Source organism: Contarinia nasturtii, unplaced genomic scaffold (genome assembly GCF_009176525.2).
Source record: "Contarinia nasturtii isolate CC-2019 unplaced genomic scaffold, AAFC_CNas_1.1 Cnas_scaffold_78, whole genome shotgun sequence".
Lineage (NCBI taxonomy): Eukaryota > Metazoa > Arthropoda > Insecta > Diptera > Cecidomyiidae > Contarinia > Contarinia nasturtii.
Window position 1 is genome coordinate 4,205,133 of NW_022197436.1, and position 20,686 is coordinate 4,225,818.

Genomic DNA, 20,686 nt, shown 5'->3' on the forward strand with positions numbered 1-20,686 from the left:
TTACAGTTTGCACACAAAAATTTAATTTTTTTCAACTAATAGGAACTATCGCAAAATTGCGTTATGAAAATAATGTGTTTACGGTTTTGACAGATTATTAATGTCGACGTATACGTAACCACAGCTGTCATAATATATACGTAACTTCGTATTTTCACATTGTGGAGAATTTTTTCTGTTTCATTAATAATGAATCATTATTTTCTGTAATAAATAGAAATTTATTTATTTATAATTCTAATAGAATGAATTTGAAAAAATAAATAGAATCATTTATATGAAATAAAAATAATTCTAATTTGAAATAATACGATTTTGTTAGGTTCCCATAGAATGGTGTGAGTATTTATAATTTAGTTGTATTATTTTATATGCTTTATGTGTGTGTACAATGATTTTTAATTGATTTAATTTCAATTTGATTTACTTGAATGATTTTTAATACAATTTTTGTGTTGAAACTATAACATTCAAATACATTCCAAATTATTGAAATAAATTTGATTTTTGCATCTAATTCACACTAAAATCAGATGGCGCTCATTAGCGAGATTCGCAAAAAAAAGTCTCCAATCTCATATACGTCAACCCCCCTTGGCCGAAACAATAAAAAAAAACATGACGGTCAATTTAGTGAATTAATTTCAATTGAATTGAAATATTTACGGCTGTAACGCCAGCGCCAAATCCTGCGATGAATTTGTCCGAGTTTTTGGTGAGTCTATTGGTTGGTATCAATGTTCCAACATACTGTAAACAATAAAATGCATTACAATAAAGTAGGAACAACGGGATGTGATGTGTTGAATATGATTTTATTTCAGTTATTTTTTGCTTACTCTTTTGTAAAATTCAAAAATGGAAATATTAGAAACATTTGAGCGCTATTGCCTTTGTAAAGTGCCCATAATGATTATTATTACTAGTATTTTTAACAAAAAGTCAAATGGTTTACAGTTTTCTGTGAAATTTATCCAACCAAACAACTAATGCCATCTGGTGCGCAAATGTAGCAACAGTCATTTGCAAGCCCTGCCATAACTTTGAAAAATTCTCCACAAACTTGGCGTGCAACTTTTATATGCTTAAAATCGTTTTTATTTTGTGTAAATATTTTGAAGCAATAATAACAGATGGCATTAGTAACGTTGTAATGCATTTATATTGTAAAAAAGATGATGAAATAATTCATCAAAATGTTTACATCGAATTTAAATTGACGATTGAAGTAAATCGATTGGTATATATTTTAATGCTGCTTTAAATTCTCTGAATTGATTCCGATTCATCTTCAATTAACATTTGAATATTTGTTCAACTGATGGCTAAATCGAATTCAGAAACTAGGGAATGAAGAAAAGAGTATTAAAACTGTACTCGAATGCAAACAAAGTATCAACGTAACTAAATTCATTATTCCAATACATGCACACAGGCGTCAGCTGAAACTAACTATTACTCACACAATAACATATGACGATCGATTGTGTGTGTATGTATGAATCGAATGTATTGTTGTTGCGAATGTTGTTGAAATTAAATGATAAAGGTTGTAAACAAAGAGAGTGAAACAAATTCGCAGTTGAACATTATTTCATGCAGATTTTCAATAAACTTCACATAGTAAACACACGCAGCCAAATTACGTTTGAATCTTACGCACAATTATTCGAAACCATTTTTCGAACGATTTTCGGTTTATTTTCAATCATTTTTCGATAATTTTCATTTTAAATTTTGTTACATTCCGACAATTTTTCCGTCGCTTTCTTCTAGTTGGAATTGGCAAAGATTTCGAATGTTTTCTTTTTTGAAACAACGTATTTATTTCGGGCGTGTGTGACAATTTTCAATCGTTTTTGAGTTTTATTTTAAGAAAAAAAGGATCATTAATCGTTTTACGCGAACCTTTTTTTGAATTGCACGAAAGTATAGCTGAGCTAAGAGTCCGAATCAGTAACCAACGATATATATATTTATTTTGCAAATAGTGTTAGTAGGCTTGCTTTAAATTCGATCGGTGATAAAAGTGTGTGCACATGCACGCATAAGTTTAATTTGGTGACAAGGAACACAATTATCACAATACAAACAAAGCTTTAAGAAACATTGATCTAGATAAAGGTGAGTAGTTAGTTCATTTATCGTGAGAAATAAGCGATGTGTGTCATTTGCGCACAATGTTTCACTGTTGCAAAATGTAACGCAAACAAAATCATCACTCTGATATGCAATAATTTAACAGAAATTGATTTTCTTAAAAATAGTTATTAGTACAATAATTGCATGTGCAATGAATATGTACAATTTGTTACAGTAGTTACAATTGCAATGAACGTGCGAGTTTCTTTTGCATTGAAACACCATGCAATTCACAGTCATTCGAACCTGGATTAGAAGTCATGTACAGACAAACCTCATTCACTGTCAATGACAAGAAAATGCATCAAACAGTAAAAGAGAAACAGAATGAAGACCTAGTACACAAACATGTCAATTTAATGTAAAAAGTGGTTAATTTACCATAGCAAGCCTGCAGCCATTACGTGCATAAAATCGTTTATATGTTTAACGTCCATCAACATTTCGCATACAAGTACTACAATTGATCATATGGTTTGCTGGTGTTATTGTGAAATAAAAAAAAACAGTGTTTTCAATCCGCATATCTCGATCAGGAAATTTAACAAAATAAATCCAGTGTTTGTTTCCGAATTTATCAGCGTTATTTTTGTTATGTTCCACAAAATACAATAGAAAACTACATATTTAGCATTTTTACTGAATATTCAGTCAGAAAACAACTATTCGTTTGATTTGATTTCGTTTTGTTAATTACCATAGATTATTTTCATTAAAACCAATTTTAATTTGAATAAAAAAATCATTCGCAGTAGGCAGTATCACAATCGCAAAATGTGATATAGAAAAATTATTCATTTTTTTTCTCTCTATCGAATTTATCACTTAACTTAACGATGTTACAAGTGGCAGTCGCAGCGGAAAAACAATTAATCGAATGTTTATTTTTGTTTTAATTCAAATGAGCGACACGCACGATACAAATGAGATTTGTAACAGCGTTGACGCTTTATATATGCTATCTCTAGTGCGAAATGTATCGCGTCCGTATCGCGAGAGCCCATCGGTTCATTATCGGTATTATTAACATTATTATATATTACGGTCAAATCAGTCATGTGGTAATCACGTTCTTTTGCGATCAAATTGTTTGAGGAGAATCTCTGCAACAGCAGCGACATCAAATACGTGCGCACGAATACTCAGTTCAATTCAATAATAGATTCAATGATCGTTCCATTAGAGTAACTTATGTGTATTTTAATTCGGTATTGTGTTTTCATATTGTTTATATTAATCGTAATCAAATATCCAATGGAGTATCGTACTTTGTAGTCGTTGTGGGTAACGGTGTGTAAATACTAGCGTCTTTTTTTTTCTTCAAAAAAACTTCCGGAGCAAAATGTCTTTTGACAACGATCCAAAATTGGATGAGCGGCGAGAATCTCTTTAAATATTATTCAAAATTTGTTGCTGGATAAATATTTGTTGTCAAGAGCCTGTTTTGAATGTCGGTCTATAAGTATTAGACAATTGAAACGCACATTTCCTGTCATGCCTAAAATAATAATAACATTAAACTGGGCTTCGACAAAATGAATTTTTTTTTTTGCTTCCAAAAGTTGTAACATGTTCATATAATTTTTTTATTCTAATTATTGTGTGTTTAATATTATTGTATCAGTGGGCTCGAACAGCAAAACCACCAAAAAATACGCTTCTTTGTCGCAATAGGACGCATTTTTGCACAACACACTCGAGTGATTTTGGTTATTGTGCAATTTGTTTGTTTTTTGTTCACTTCGCAAGTAGTAAAATGATGAATGAAAAAGCGAAATTAACCATGTTTTAAAAGTATGTTAATTTTTACCTTCTTCGGTAGGTCATTGTACCTATTTCAGTATGTGTGTGTGTTTGCGCATTGTTGGTTGGTCTTTTCTTGCTACATTATCTCTTTCTCATTCTACGTATATACTTTGTAAGTAAAGTGCACAATGCGACATATCGCCTTTATTACTTGTGTGCGTGACGGCAATATAAGATTCATTGTGTGATTACACAAAAAAGTGCGTTACACTTCATTTTTTAATGGTTCATCGCTCAATCAATTTCGAACGAAGCACCAATCAACAGATTGAATGAAAATCATTTATTTTATTAATTAATTTTTCAGTCACTTCAGTCTTCTTTTTTTCTTATTCAATTTTTCGTATCTTTTTCTTTCTTTCTCATATTCTTGTTTAAATTTATGATTTTTGTCGAGAAAGAGAGTTATTTGAAACTCAAAACACTTTTTTAAAAGAAAATTGGCGCCCAACAATTAAGTCACTCATCTCAAGTATCGGGTGAGGTTTTTTGTTACGATTTACGTTGATCAACTCAAAAACATACATAACATGAATAGGTTTCATTGTTTGTCAAATATGGAACATACAGTCTATATATATTCTGTCATAGAACTAAATGTTTATTTATGATGAATATTTTCGATAAACTCAAACCATGCAACATTGGATTTTGAAGTGTTGACGGAACAAGACTAATAAAAGAAGAGAAAAGAAAGTCTGAATGCGCGCAATTGATAAGACCCTCATGCATAGAAAATAAAACCAAACAAACGGAGAATCAGACAAATATTTTTTTTTCGTTTAAAATTCAATAATTTTTTGCGCTTAATCGAGATTTTAATCCAAATTGCATTTGAACGACACACGCTCTCTTTCCCTCACAAGTCTTAAAAAACAATTGTGAGTAATCAGTGACGAAAATTGTCGAATAAACAAAGTTCGTACACGTACACATAGTTTTGTACTACGAAAACATTTTTTTTTACTCACCTGTTTGGCCAAAAGTTGTTTTTGTTTTGATGATGAAGAAGAAATCGATTTCTTTTTAGTGTTTTGTTTTGTCACGTTTTCCAAAAGTGGATTCAATTCATTATATGTGTTCAATTTTTTTTTCACGTGAAAGCTTATCATATATTCAAACGATGAAAAAAAAATTAAAAAGAAACACGCAAATCATTCATTCATCAAACGATAAAAAAATACGTGCAAAGTCTAATATTATCGGCTACTTCATGACACATATACAGCCATTAGATCTATTTAAATCGGTTGAACTTTAGAATCCTATATACGAACCGTGGGCCGATCCATTTCAAATAAACAAGTGTAATAAACGTCAGTTAAAGGATAAACATCGACCAAATTCCTCGATCACATTGTTTGAACAATATTACGCAAATTGCGCATATAATCGTTCAAAACGAAATATTTCGAATCGCCGATATCAATGTTCTACTTTTAATGCATTTTAATTTTGTTTAATCATGCCCGTTAATGATAGAATTATATTTATTGGCGTATATTTTCCGTAAAAATAACAGATCAGGCACCCAATTGTCTACAAATCGAACGATCGAGCCTTGGAAAAATATGGAAAATTTCATCATTTGTTCAAAGCATTTCGCATTTATAATTCATTAGTTTTTATGGAAAACAGTTTGAACAAAAGCAATACAATGACACGGCTGTACCGATTACAATATTTGCACTTGACGTTGTCATCATTTCTGTTAGAATGAACAAACACAAAAGTAATCGTTTGTAAACATATTGTCAGTGCTGCCGTGTATTGTGTCATGTCGAATGACAAAAGAAAAAATGCATTTAGCCAGTATAATGATAATGCATTATATTATTTTGTTTTATTTTTTCTTCGCTTCATGTTCTTAACAAATCTACACCAACATTCCAATCAACATATTATATACACCAAAAAACTTTTTTTTTCGATTATCAAACATTATCGTTTTTGTCATTGCATACAATTTGCCCATTGCATTTATTGTTGGGGCGATAACATGCGTCGTATTACGCTTTCGTTTTTTTTTACATATATCCAAAGATAGTAAACGATTCAGCCTGAAACAAATGCAATATGTATTGATAACATCAGGTTTTAAATATTGACTCTGATAATAATGGCCAAAATTCAATTTAAAATGATTACAAAATCAAGTTCAAAACGAATAGAAAAAAAATCAGTGCGATAAAGACAGCAACTGATGAACCTGTTGATATGATGTTCTATAGGCTGAATTTTAACATAAAAATGTGTGTATGTTTGACCAGAAGCGTTTCTTTATCGATCTCTCATATCCGCATTTTTATATATTTCATATTATTTTAGTGCATATACACAATGGCCTCATCCAAATTCTCGTTGTCTTTTTATAAAACCGAGAAATAGTAGGCAAATACATTCATTATACTGCACAGTGCATATGAACGCAATTGAAAAATTCTTTAAACTTCTACTCCGACGCCCGATCTCACCAGTGAATAAAACAAATGGACATGTGAAAATTGGTCAAAGCAGCAACGTTAAAATGTATCAAATTTTTTTGTTAATAATTGAATATTTATTCACCGAGGCACAAACGATGAAGTGAATTCATTTCGAAGTCACAATAGAACAAGAGAAAAAAAGAAAACGTAGTTACGTGCCATCGAGCGTAAATGCGTATAGAGATTGTGTGTTTCCCTTTTTTTACATTGTGACCATTTGCATAATTTCAACGCACAATGCAAACACAACACAATACAACATAAAATACGGAACAAAAATCATTTTAAGACTCACCATTCAAACAAGTATGGACATGTAAAGTTTTTGTTTTTATTTCGCCACACGAAACTCTCTCTTCATATTTTGTCATGTATACATATGTACAATACCTTTTTTTTACTGTGTTGCGTTCTTTCTACTCTGTACTTTGACGACTTGGGCGACTTAGTTCATCGGAATTCATGACCAAAATGTTTTGACACATTTCTTGGGTTATTGAAAGCAAATGACTTCTATTTCGATGATGTACCAGTAACGATGACAACAACACGATCACTGCAAAGCGCTAATTGATTGCAATGAATTCAAATTATTCATGAAATCTTTGAATAGTAAAATTATATGAGATTTGGGTTTGTTTTTGTTTCGTATATATGGGTGAAGTTATGGCTTACAATGCGTTTTTCATTTGAGTTTGTTTAAAAAAAGTAAATATAACGCGCATAGTGAAGATGCAATGGGCTGGGAGAAAATATAGCAAGAGAAGTAAACTATAAAATTAAAAGGGCATTTAAATGATTGTATCCGCGACTCTCGAGCATTGACGTTAGATAAATATATATATATATATGTATCAAATGAAAATGCAAATAGAATGAGGAAAAAAAGCTGAAAACATTGCACGGCACAGCACGGCCAACCAACAAATAACATTACTTTTAGAAAGTATAAATGACTGTTTTCTTTGTCGATTCAATGGGCTTGAGGCGTGCGCGAACCAATGCACTTTTTTCTCTTCTCTTTATTGAATTCAACTGTTGATATTTAAATTACACGAGTTTTTGCAATTGTTGTTGCCAGTTGTGTTTTCCATCAAAAAACTTCTCGCTACAATATCAACCACTGGTATTGGTATTGTTTATACCGAGCGGCTATGTGTTTCTGTTTTTTCGTCATTCGAATGTGTTTGTTTGGCTTATTTGTGCTCTCGATGCTGTTCAAACCAAGATATAACTGTACTCACACAGTACACTGTACGCGTATTACGTACATTGCCCACATTTGAACTACATCATATGATGTCGATGATTTTTTTTTTATTTCGTTGTGCTTGTGCATGGATATTCAAGTCGACGAAACAAACGCTTATTCGTCTTGCTAAGAACAAAGGAAAAAAAAATATGAGCAAACAACACAACGAGATAAACAAATCGCATATTTATTATGAATTCAAGCCTCGCAAGCACACAACCGAAATAAAAGCAAAGTAAAATGATGAAAAAAAAAATCAGAAGAATAAAACAACAACTGAAATTATATGTGAATCATGTAGATCGTATTGATCGCACTAATATGCGATGATCAGCTTGGTTTTGCCAACTCTTCGGCCAAAATTGACATGTTCGAGCGAGTGTATCCAAATGATCACGCGTTCAACGAATGTTATAATCGAAACGCCATAAAAATGAAAATTTATACTAGAAAATATGTATGTCGATATTATAAACCAATATAGCACGCTTCGCTCCTCGAGAGATAGATAGAGTGTGTGTCTGTGTCTCTCTCTGTGTGTGAAACGAATGGCACAACAAATAGCAAAACATCACAACGCAGATGTACCAAAGTGATTTTTGTAATATGGTTGTATATATATCTCAAAGTCTATGACATTTGTTAACTTCATTTTAACAAAGTCTATTTAAATTTCTCGTTTGGTCACTCAGGTCATTTTCACGTTTTGTGGTCACAATATAACGCTCGTGTGCTCGCGAATGTTCAATATTTTATTTGCTTCATCATCTACCGTACGTTAATTTCTCTCATTCTTTTGATCGCTTTTTTTGTTATTTGGCAACACATTTGCCTTTGCTCACTCTGACAATATATATATTCACCATCGTTTGAATCGAAACCGATTTGGTTTTTTATATGCATTGCCATTTGGAATATAATGCAATTTGTTATTATAAAGTATTTTTTGTTGTATTCTTGTAAAATTCATAAAATCGATCAATTGATATTACAATGAAAAAGTGAAGAAAAAACACACCACAATACACGATCAATTATTGAATTTTAATGGAATTTCGTCATATTCCAATCATAATTTAGTGTATATAGAGTATATATATATTTGTTAGTTGCGAATGAATAAAAAAACAAGCATTAACATGTTTTTATTTGTAAATTTTTTCGGATCACTCTTCGGTTTTTATTGTGTGTAATACATTTTCTTCCTTTAGGTTGTAGTAGAATTCAAAAAAAAAAAACTCATGTATACATGAACGCATTTAATTTACGAAATCGACCATCGCTCAATCTCTCTTTCTCTCTCAAACAACAAAATGTAAAATATAGTAAACGAATGTGTACAACTGTACATCGAATGAAAGTGGCCAAGTTGATGGTTTCAGAAAAGTTGAAGGACCGTGTCTTTTTAAAACTTTACAACATTCAGTTTATTTTTATTGTCATGTCGCATCTATTGAGATTTTTGACAGCTAAACTCCCCAGTATTACGGTAATTTTCAAAGCTTGAACTATGGGACTATCGACCAATCTGGCTTTGCTAGTTTTTCTAGTACTATTTAGAGTTGTGACTCTTGGTAGTTTGATCTACAAATTGTACCCACACTAGTTTAAAGTTGGCTCCATTTTGTGCTAGTCTTTACTAGTATTTTTCTAGTTTGGTGGATAACCCCTTGACTTGATTGTCGATTCTGTTTAGAGTTTTGTTGGAATAACATGCAATTAAATCTTCAGCCTCAATTCATCAAATAACACAGTCAGAAATGATCGAAAGCTTCATTACATGAGTTTGACACAGCCAATAGCGTAATTCTACTCCACGGTTGCGTGAGCGTAATAAATAACAGTACAAACTTAAAATTTCTCCTGTTTGTAAACATTGAATATTTATATCAACGTTTCTTTTTAAATTTAAATAAAAAAACGAAGAAATAAAACAAACCATATCATGTTCATCACAACCATTCTGCCATGTATGTTTGTCGATACAATGTTATATCTGTTCCAAATGTATCATATTTCTTTGGACGTTGCATTTTTTTTCCTTCATACTCTTTATACTGGCACGAACATTGCATCGCAAATGAGCCAATGTTTCAAACAAATTTGATCGTCCCATGTCTGTTCATTGTTCTTATCCATCCATTTTAAACTAGCAAATCATATAACAAGACGTTTCTCTAAGCCTCGCTTTTCAAGTTGAAGTTTAAACATTGTTTTTATGCGATGCTGTTTGTTGGTGTTATTTTGAAACATATGTGATGATGCGGGTGCAAAACCATGTTGAATGATATTTGTTTTTTCGCTTTTCTTTCCCATTTTAAGAATTCAAAAGTATATTCAATGTTTGAACATTTATGTTGGTTCAGAACGTAATTTCAGCGTCCATAAAAAAAAAATCAGTAATTTATTTTTAGTATCGCAAACAAAACAATGACATCAACAGAGAAAAAAATGTGAACCAAAAAAAAAAAAAATAATCAAATAACAAATCGTTTGAAATCACTCTAAATTATGATTTTGCATTTTTGCCAACACATTATGACCACCAACGAACGTTTGTGATTTATGCTGTGAAAAATAAGAAAATAAATGAAAATTTCAAAAGTCGAAACAATATTCTTTCGATGCATTATATCATCATCACTGTTCGAATACATTCAATTATCGAATAGTTAGTTGATGTTTTGCCCTTGCAAAGTCCTTTTCGGATTAAATATTCAAATCGAGCAATCTCACACTCGAACGAAACAAACCCGATTCAAATGGAAAGTGCTGTACTGTGTATTTGCTGAAACAAATAATAGTGATGTATTTTGTTCGTTAAAAGTCTAAAAGTGCGAACATTTTCGAACATACATCCGTATATTTTGTGTACCAAAACATAGCACAATAATAAGTTATCGTATTCTCTTGTGATGTACGACGTCATATTCTGGTCGCTGCTTGGCTTTGTTTCGGTCGCTGTTTGTACACATACACATTATAATACACAAGCGTTCGCGCAGCTGTTTTACTTCTATAATACAAGCGCATCTATGTGATTGTTTGTGTGTATGATTCGTTGCAAGCAAAACGAAGCTACAATACAAATGAACGACAAAACGGTTAACAGAATTATTGGTTTTCTTCTTTTCATCCATTGTTTTTTTTAATAAAATTACTCAATTTTATTAAAAGCGTACACATATATTTCAGAAAAATGCATGCCCACCAAATTCGATTGCTATTGCAATGTCAAATAGTCAGACGAATGCTTTTTTTCTGAGTAGTTTTATAAACAAAGATATTTCCAAATATTATTCTAGTTGTTTCGCATTTTGTTCAGTATTTGAATACAACGATACCAATTTGTAACGAATCGATGTGTATTTGTGTGCATTGTATGCATTGTGCTGTTATGTGTGTGTATGTACAGCAACATATGATTTGTTTGTGTGCGTTACGTGTTTGCGCGTTGCTTCGTTTCGAGTTTTTCGTTGGCTTCGATGGTAATATTTTTTAGCTGGTTTTTGTGTACAAACATCAGTCAGCTGAGAGCGCGTCCCACATACAGATCGACCAATATTAATTTTCAACACACAATACACTAAACAACAGTAGCAGCAGAAACAACAACAACACAACAGATCAGCAAATTGTGTTTTATCCACATAAGAAACTTTAACTATTAGTATTGATATTTTTATTGTTTATTATAACAAACAAATTGTAGAGTAAAGAAGAAGAAAAAAAGTTGTATAAAGTTTAAAAAGAAAATTTTTGTTTCCGTGGAATAAATCAAAGTGTGAAGAAGCCAGCTTTGATTTTGTATGGTATAAACGGATACATAACTATAACTACAATCAACTTCTCCAAATAGAGAAAAACAAACAAAACAAAACAAAAAAATTCAGTCAGCCATTTTGTGTATGTATATATTGAAATTTCTATTATATAAGCATAATTAAATGTTATTCTTTTTCGGGATTTGGTGGGTTTTGATTTTGAATTTTCTCGCATTTCGAATAGAAATTGTTAATTTTAATTTCAAAGACAAGCAAGAATGTTCCGTGCGGATGATTATGAGTGAGTGAGAGCGTTTACTCGTATATGTCTGCGTCTGTTGTTTGCTTTGCGCTGTGAGTGGCACGAATATGTGTTAAAAAAAATGATTCAAATGAAAATTTTGTTGGATAGAACTTTTATTATACAAGTTTTTCCAATGTCAATTATTTTCTCTCTGGAGAAAGATAGAGAGAGAGAGTGAGTGAGAGTGTGAGAGAGCATGAATAGGTTTATTGAATATATAATATTATAATAGTGATTTTGTGAAAACTTTGCCTGGAAATAGTTTATCGTTTCAAACGAAGCGGAACTTTAAAATAACTTCATACGTTTTTTTTATGTTAAAGTGCAATGCATATTAGATTATTATATGAAAGACACTAGTAAAATATAATTTACATCAGTCTGAAATTTAATTTAAAAATATTCACATTTGAAAGTCTGTCTTAAGAAACGGCAGAATTCTAGACAATTTTGTGTTGATATGCATTGAATTTTGTTAACATTCCACGAAAAAAAAAACGAACTTCTTATAACAGGTAAACTGAGAAAAATCGATTCGATATTCGGGATAATGTCTGATGCGGTGTAAGAGTCTATTGTGATATATACATTCTTTTGTCGTTGTGTATACTGGATGGGTTCGATAAGTTCTTGGGTTTTTTCTTTCCTTTATTTCAAAAAATTGATGTGATTGCACACGTATTTTCGTCCTGTCATTTATCTTTTTCTTTTTGTAATACCTGTTCGCATTAAATACACTCAGGTTGAATTTGAGAAATTTAACACTCATTGCCAAGTGTAAGAGAAAACAATGGCTTCAAAAAACCGAAAAACTAAATTTGAAATTATAAGGTCGACTTAGCCCAGAGGCATACAAAAGAAATGATTTCCAGATAGTCCTTTGTAAAAGCGTTCATTTACCTGTTAACTATGAATATACTGTGTGAGCTTGGATTATTGGACAAACAAAACAGAATACAAAATATTCTATAATATTTGAAGTTATACACTTTCCGAAATATTTTAAAGAGAGAGAAAAAAGTACAAAAAACAATCTTAGTCTTACCGGGGATTTAAAGAGAGATTTATTTTTAACTGCCTGAAAACTGCCAGTCATCATTTTCATATAATAGAATGCGATAGAGAGAGAGAGTAGCAGAAATTTTCAAAATTCTTCGCTTAAATGGCTAATCGATATATAAACAATCAAATATATTTCTCGGGATATTTCGATAGTAGATACACCTCTTCCTTTCTCTGTGCGCTTTCTCTCTCTTTCTCGGTCTCTCCCCCCCTCTCTCTCTCCTTTGTCCTTTGTTTGTTTTCATTTCAATCGCACTTTTTCTGTTCGTCTTTGATGAAAGACACTTCCTCAAGATTTATTTCCTCTACACTACAATCTTTCACAAAGATTTACTTCGAAACCAATATGAATGACATTATATGCGTACAAATTACAAACATCACCAGCATCAATACCAAAACGCTATAGCTTCTTTTACGCATGTGAAAATTGCCTTTTCGTGTCCTAGCTAAATTTATATTGGCTGTCAGATGATGACGTGGCCCCTTACTCTGTCATGAACACTTTTATTTTGATGGAAAATTTATCAATTAATTTTTCAAACAAAATTAAACGAGAAAAAAAAAACCATATTTAATTTAACATAAAATATTGAAATGATGCGTTTGAAGTTTGAAATTTTTGAAAAGGATCCAAGGAAATTCTCGGAAGCAAAATACTGCGCATCTGATTATGTCATCATTATTACTTTTCATTGAAAAGAACAACAACGAATGACAGGAAGAGAATGCCGAGATAGAGAGAAAATAGAGAGAATCTCTCTCTCTTTCTCTTTCTTTCTTTGTGTGTGTATGTTATAACTCTTGCTGCTGTTGTTATAACCGTTGCGAGTAACGGCGTAATATAACACGTCACATCACAATGATGTTGTGTCCTTGACCGAAGATTCATGGGCATTATACATTTCTTTTGCCGTATGTACAATGACTTTGTATTACGCCATTGCAAAGATGCAACTTTTACTACATATACACTATTCCAATCTCCCCTCGGAAACATAATTCATCTCTCTCCCTTTATATCTCTCTCTCTCTCTCTCTCTCTCTCTCTCGGTCTTTTTCCGTTATGCTTGGTAATTCGTGCTGGAAATTATTATGTAACGCGTCATAAGCGAAGCGCAAACTTATCCTCCTGTTAGACTTTTTGTTCTTATTTCTGTAGCCGGTACCGAAATAAAGAACAAATTCATCAATAAATTGCAAATCAGAACTCGAGCAGATTTTTTTTTTTTCGGTGACGGTTATCTACCTTGCACGAAAATGTTGAACAATTCAAAAGTATGATTAGTTTTGACGACAACAACTGAATAAACAAAACATAAAACTTCGAAACGTCTATGCATTTGAATTTTGAAGAAGAATCAATTATAGAAAAAAACGGAACAGATATCAATAAAACACCCCGAAGACTATGCTCAAAAAATGGTAATTCGGTTATTCGTGTTGTTATTTACAGTAACAACGATAGAAGAAAAATAAATAAAAAAAACCTTATGTACCTATTTTTTTATAATTGCAAAACATTTCGTTCATCTTCTAGTTTTTTTCTATCTCTTTCGAAGCATATTGTTATTCGAATGATATTCGATGTTTGATATTTAAATCAACAATGACACCGAGGATTTGTGCCATACATGATTATGTGTGTCTCGGTGTTTTATTATTATTTTCTTTCAATTTTAATTCATTTGCATTTGTCAGCATACACTGTGCTACGCTCGTTGATTCTATCGAGACAGAAAGAGAGAGAGAGAGAAACGAAATAAACATGCATAGAATTTGTATCACGGTTGCGTCGTAAATTTGTATATAGCAAAGCTATATTAACCTTGAAAATGGTGAGCAAATTCATATATTACACTCACTCTCTCTGTGTCGATGTATAAAAATAAATGAAATCAACGATTTTTCTATTCATTCACAAGTTTCGGTTTGGGGTATTATATCAAACTATACACACAGAGTAAAAAAAATGTGAACATACAAAACGAAATGGCGTAAAAAGCTGCATATATGTTTTAACGCTGAATATCAAATAAAATACAAATAAAATAGAAATGTTATTAGAATGAGAATTTCTGTCTAGGTGTCTCGTCTAAAAAAAGAAGCGGTTGGATATTGATCCACCGCTTTTATAGACTTCTTTGTCATCATGTGTGATTACGTTATACTTCCATATTGAGCGTTGCGACTCTGGCCAAAAACCCACGCATCATCATTAATTGCAATCTTAATTGATTTCACCTTCACGTCGTAGCGGGAAAAAAACTTGCAAGACATATCACGAATGATTACGATTTGGTTTTATTTCATCAACCATTTCGGAATACGATATAAAAAAATCGTTGTCGAAAATTTGTGCAAATTGAAATTAATACAATTGATTAAATAACCGTACTACCCTGTACATAATCATTGACGTCAATTTCAATTTTTCACCAATTACACTCTAACATTGTGTTAATTTTTGAAATCGTTTTTCACATCTTAAAACTTATCATGCATTTTTAAAAGCATTTTTCGTCATTTTTTTTTTTTTTTTAAGTGTCATCAAAATTTATTCATTTCCTTCATTTTATACGGAAATACATAAACTCATATTCAGATGATCGCAACTCAAACAAAGAGTTCAGGTGTGTATGAGTGTCTTCTAAAAAATCAGCGAATGATAATCGATGTGTTCATATATGCAGAAAAATTGATGCAGTATAAATTCAATTCATTAAAAAATTATGTTCATTCTCACCAATTAAACATTTGAGTTGCACGTAGCCATCATCCAGATCAATGCTGACCCATCGATGTTTTTACACACTCATGTATCTAATTTTCCGTTTCAATAACGGCCTCATTCAAATGCATTCGAAACAATCGTAACTGCATAAGTACATATACGTCGCATCGTTGAACAGATATATAAATAGTACATGCATAATCAATCTAATTTGAATCTCTAGCCGTTTAATTGCGCACATTTAAACTGATGCATTAATAACAGTGAGTTGCGCAATTGATATAAAACGTTAAATACAATCAATCGAAAGTATGTTATATTTGTTTTGGTTTTCATTCGAATGAAAAAGAGTTGGATGAGTTCATTAGATTTGAAAATTATCCCAGACATTTTGGCATATTTGACAACGAAAAAAAAACAGTTGCTAAGGTAGTCTCGCAATTGTTCAATGTAAATGAAATTTTGTGAGATGAAATAGAATAAAATTGAATAAGAAATCATGCCACTTGTTATATTGAATCATTCGATGTAAGCCCATTGAAATGTGACATTGACAAAGAAGAGGTGAAAATCGAAGCTGTTCAACACATTCTGACGTTTGAACGTTTATTACAAGATAATTCATTTTTTTATATATTAAATAACAACTAATGATAATATTATTATAATATTAATATTATTGATAATTTGCTTTGATTTAACTTGATTATAAATTGATTTTCATTTATTTTATTATTAATTGCCAAGTGTTGATTGAATATCCTGAAAAGAAAAGGTCACATTCAAATACGGTGGATGAAAACTAAATGTATGTATACACGCGAGTGCGCATTGCGTAAAAATTCAAAGAAATCACATGAATTTTTCATATACCGTACAGACCGTATTTTGAACGAATTTCCAATGTTATTTGATGAAAGTGGAAAGCATCTAGTTTAAAGGACTCTGCTGAAAAAAAATCCGAAAAAAAGAAACGGTTGCCTTCGTCGATAAAATAAATAAACATTTTGAGAGGTGATTAACAGAGACTAAAAGAAATCAATACAATGGCTTATTTTCCATATCTGTTGTTTTTTGCACGGTGTTATTTTAGCGTCGTATTACACAGTTATATTTAAAGGGGAGAAATTTGCTGAGATCGAAATGACCTCAGCTGAATAAAAACAAACAATACACAAAGAATATATGTCGATATCGAACGAATGGAATAAGCAAAAAAAACGATGAGAAAGAGAGACGGAAAGAGAGAATATAAGAAATCGTTAAATAACCAATCGCTTGCAGATTTGATAACAAGTGAATATGTGTTGATGAAAAACAATATAATTGATAGAATAATCTAAATATATGGTATATCCACGTATCGTGTTAGACCATGGGCTATGTATCAAATTCCCGTGCACATTGTATGACTTTGATTAACAATGACACTGAAATATCAAATATATTGATATTATTTTGACATTCGACAAACAATAAATTGAGATAGCCTGCGTTAACATTCATTTTGATGCAGATTTTTTTCTTTGAAATTCAAGTTAACAAACAACTGTTTCTCTTTTCCATTTACAGATTTTGACGGTTGATCGACAGCAAATTTTATAACAAACAAAACACCTTTACTTGTATGAAGTGAAAATTGTATAAGGAAAATTATCTTGTGTGTGTTTCAAATTTGATAATTGTAATTCAATTTAATAAGAAAAAAAACATAAGAAATAAAATTAAAAGACTGAACAGCTTTAAGGATTTCAACACAAAAAAATAAAAACACCCCCAAAACGAAATCACGTAGCATTAACAAAAATTTTATTAATTTAATAAGTGAACAAACAAAAAAAAAAACAAGATTTATTGATCTCAATATCTGAAAAAGGGGAAAACTTATTTTAACGAAGAACACAAATTTGCAACTATTCCATAAAGTACCAAAGAAGATTTAAATTAAACAAATAAAAGCCGATGTGTATAAAAGTATCCACGGAGATAAAAAGAAAAATTATATAAATTTCATCACAAATACTCTGACAGATCTATTTTGTGGCTCTAAACACATTTTTGCATTAAAAAAAAAGAAGAAATTGTATTTTATAAACAAAAACACCACGAAACAAGTGAGCTTTTCTTGTTGCATCAAGAGTCAAACGAATCGATTCATATTTTTAAAAGAAAGATAAAGCAAATAAAACAACAAGATTTAAAACAAAAACAGTCATACAACATACAAAAGAGCTTAAAATAACTTGTGAATTACCCTCGGCGTCTGTATAATGTTCAATTCGTTAGCATCTTATATACTTGGCAATGGTTATAGGAATGCAACGGATATAACACAAGACGGTCAACAATTAAGTGGTGCATCTGACGAAGCAATCAATAATTTTAAGTTTGTAACAACTAGCTGTGAAGATGAAGACGAAGAGTGGCTATTAGTCGAGAAAGGAGGTAAATTTTCCATCAGCTTCATGTTCAAATGCAAATTAAAATGAATAAATATGCACATATAAATCAAAATGATGTCAATTTCATAAATTATTTTTGATTGAATTAATGTTAGATGGTGACTGCACTCCTCAGCAAACTGACTCGGAAGAAGAAATTCCATTCGTTGAAATAAAAAATAATACTTCTGTGCGTACACGGCACAGTCGAAATAATTCAAATGTTGGATCTCAAGATGGTGCTTTTACTTCATTGCCATCATCGCCAGTACCGAATTCAATGGATGAGTCATGGTTCGTGACACCACCACCATGTTTCACATCCACCGAACCGATCAATGTGGAAACATCGCCGCTTGAAAATTTGTTAATTGAACATCCAAGGTAGAGATTTCCATTTCATTTGTGTAATTTGATCATTTTATAACAAAACCATCCCATTCACCCCACAAAATCTAGCATGTCGGTGTATCACAGCATTCGAAGTGCAGTGCAACCAACAATTACTGTTATAGAGCATGCAGAAGATCGAGACGGTTTGGTTGTGGTTGATTTAACGGACGATGATACTTCGGAACTTATTCATCCTATTCATCCAGCCTCCGATCGCAATTCAGGCCAAGTGAGTACATTATTTCATCATTGTTCATAATTGTATTGCATTTGAAAAAAAAACAACAATTTCTTCTTATTTTTTATGACAGACAATGCAATTTATTGGTCGTAATCGTGTTGAAAGTCATGCAAATAATCATTTGACCGAACAACAGGTGAAGCAAGTGATTGCAATGAAGCATTCACAAAAGGCACACGAAAAGAAAAACCGACAACAAATGTGCCGTTCGGCAATGGAACGTGGCAATAAAGTGCGCGAAGTAAATAGCAAAGGTGGTCGTCAAAAGCGCAGCGATAAAAACGGATGCAAAGTCATCAGCCGTGCCAACAACAATCGCAAATGTTAAATATTTACACCTTTGATTCAAAAATATCGCATCGCACCGTACAACACAAACAGCTTTCTCTTTCAATCATTTAATGTTAGACCCATACCATCCAACCAAAATCAACAGCCAAACAAACACCGCATCTATATTACAGCAAGGAAATAGCATTCATCATTGCAGCTATTAAATTGAAAAGAGATGATTTAAGTTTGCATTGCGAGCAATTCATATACAATCCCGAGTGATTTTCGAACAAGATGACACATTTTTCATGCGTGCAAATCTTTTTCTTTTACATAAACACTCAATACTCTCTGATTTCTAGGTTTCAACCAGAATTACAATCACCACCACTTAATTATGCTTTAAGCAATTTATAGAATTGTTAGTGACAAACACACACATATTACACACAGAGAGAAACAAAATACCATTTAAGTGAGAGAGAAAAAAATAATGATAATCAATTTATTTGTATGAATGAGAAATGAATCAAAACTATTTAGTTTGCTATACATATATGGATATCTTTTTATGACTTGTACGTTATAATTGATTGTTCGGTTCAAATTGGCGGTGCCAATTTGGCACGAAATGAGAAATGCAGCTAGCAATAAAATCACACAAAATATATACAAAATGGCATGCAATACCTAATTAAAACACTTATCATTTATAACAAGTGTCACTCAATTTTGTTTCGTTCGTTTATTCATTCGAATGTTGAACTCTTCCCCAATAGAGAGAAATTGAAACAAAAACATCTTATTTTTCATATCATAATTTCAATTTGAAGATGAATAATTGTAAAATGATAATATCATCTAACAAATGAAATGAAAAAAAAAAAAAAATTAAATAAAAAAAAAATTACGGAAATGTGTTCAAAAAAAAAAAATATAAATAAAAAACATTTTCTTGAAATATTGGCAAAGTTCAATAAAAATTCGCGATTCTAAAAAGGATTTTTTAAAAAAATGTGAGAAAAAAACCAAATTATTGAAAAAAAGAATAAAACGATAAAATTTGATCAGAAAAGATTGAAAAAAAATGGAGAATATTAAGAAAATGATGAAGCAAATACAAAAAAAAAAAACAATTTCTAATGTGAAAACAATTTATTCGTCTCTTAAAGCTAATATTTATGTATGTATAATAATATTAGTCTTTCAGGATTGAGTGTGTAATGCGTTTTATATATTAATAATCTTTTTCGCAATTAGATGTAATGTTTTTCGCTAATTATTTTTTCACCTTTTTGGAATACAATAATTTTAGAGAAGAAAAAAGCAAATCTAACAATTTCTCTTTTTTTTTATTGTGTGTTTATAGTGAGTGTATGTGCGTTAAAAAAAAAATCGAATTGTAAAAACAAAAAACACAAAAAATTTAGCAAGTAGTGAAGCAAACATAAATTTCTTCTTAAAACTAAAACTCGAATTAAAATTTATTATAGAATTTTTATTTGATAGAGTTGCACACACAAGCACGAGCACATTTCTTATATATTAATATTCGAATGATGATGAATATTTCTGATGTAAACATCCGTTGAAAATCAACATATGCATGCCAGTATGTATGGCAGTGATACAATTACAATTGCATATACGTTCTATATATCTTTTCATATCATTTTATTTTCGATTTTCGATTAAATGATTTCATAATTCAGTTCAAGGATTTATGTTTCTTTCGCTTTGATACAGAAATAAAACGTCGACCACAGGCACAGTGTAAAAATACGACCA

General features: G+C 31.1%; 1 protein-coding gene across 2 annotated transcripts; it reads left to right on the top strand.

Annotated features, from left to right (window-relative positions):
- The first annotated feature begins 1,804 nt into the window (after window positions 1-1,804).
- LOC116346599 (tumor protein p53-inducible nuclear protein 1) lies at window positions 1,805-19,773 on the top strand. 2 transcript variants are annotated; one of them, XM_031776855.1, is made up of 5 exons: window positions 1,805-2,124; window positions 17,123-17,995; window positions 18,108-18,375; window positions 18,451-18,613; window positions 18,696-19,773. In XM_031776855.1, the coding sequence occupies exons 2-5, from the start codon at window positions 17,821-17,823 to the stop codon at window positions 18,951-18,953; spliced, it is 864 nt and encodes a 287-aa protein (XP_031632715.1). In that variant the 5' UTR covers window positions 1,805-2,124; window positions 17,123-17,820; the 3' UTR covers window positions 18,954-19,773. The 2 variants fall into 2 exon arrangements, with proteins under 2 accessions (XP_031632715.1, XP_031632637.1); XM_031776777.1 differs by lacking the exon at window positions 1,805-2,124 and adding an exon at window positions 11,202-11,592.
- Window positions 19,774-20,686: the final 913 nt, after the last annotated feature.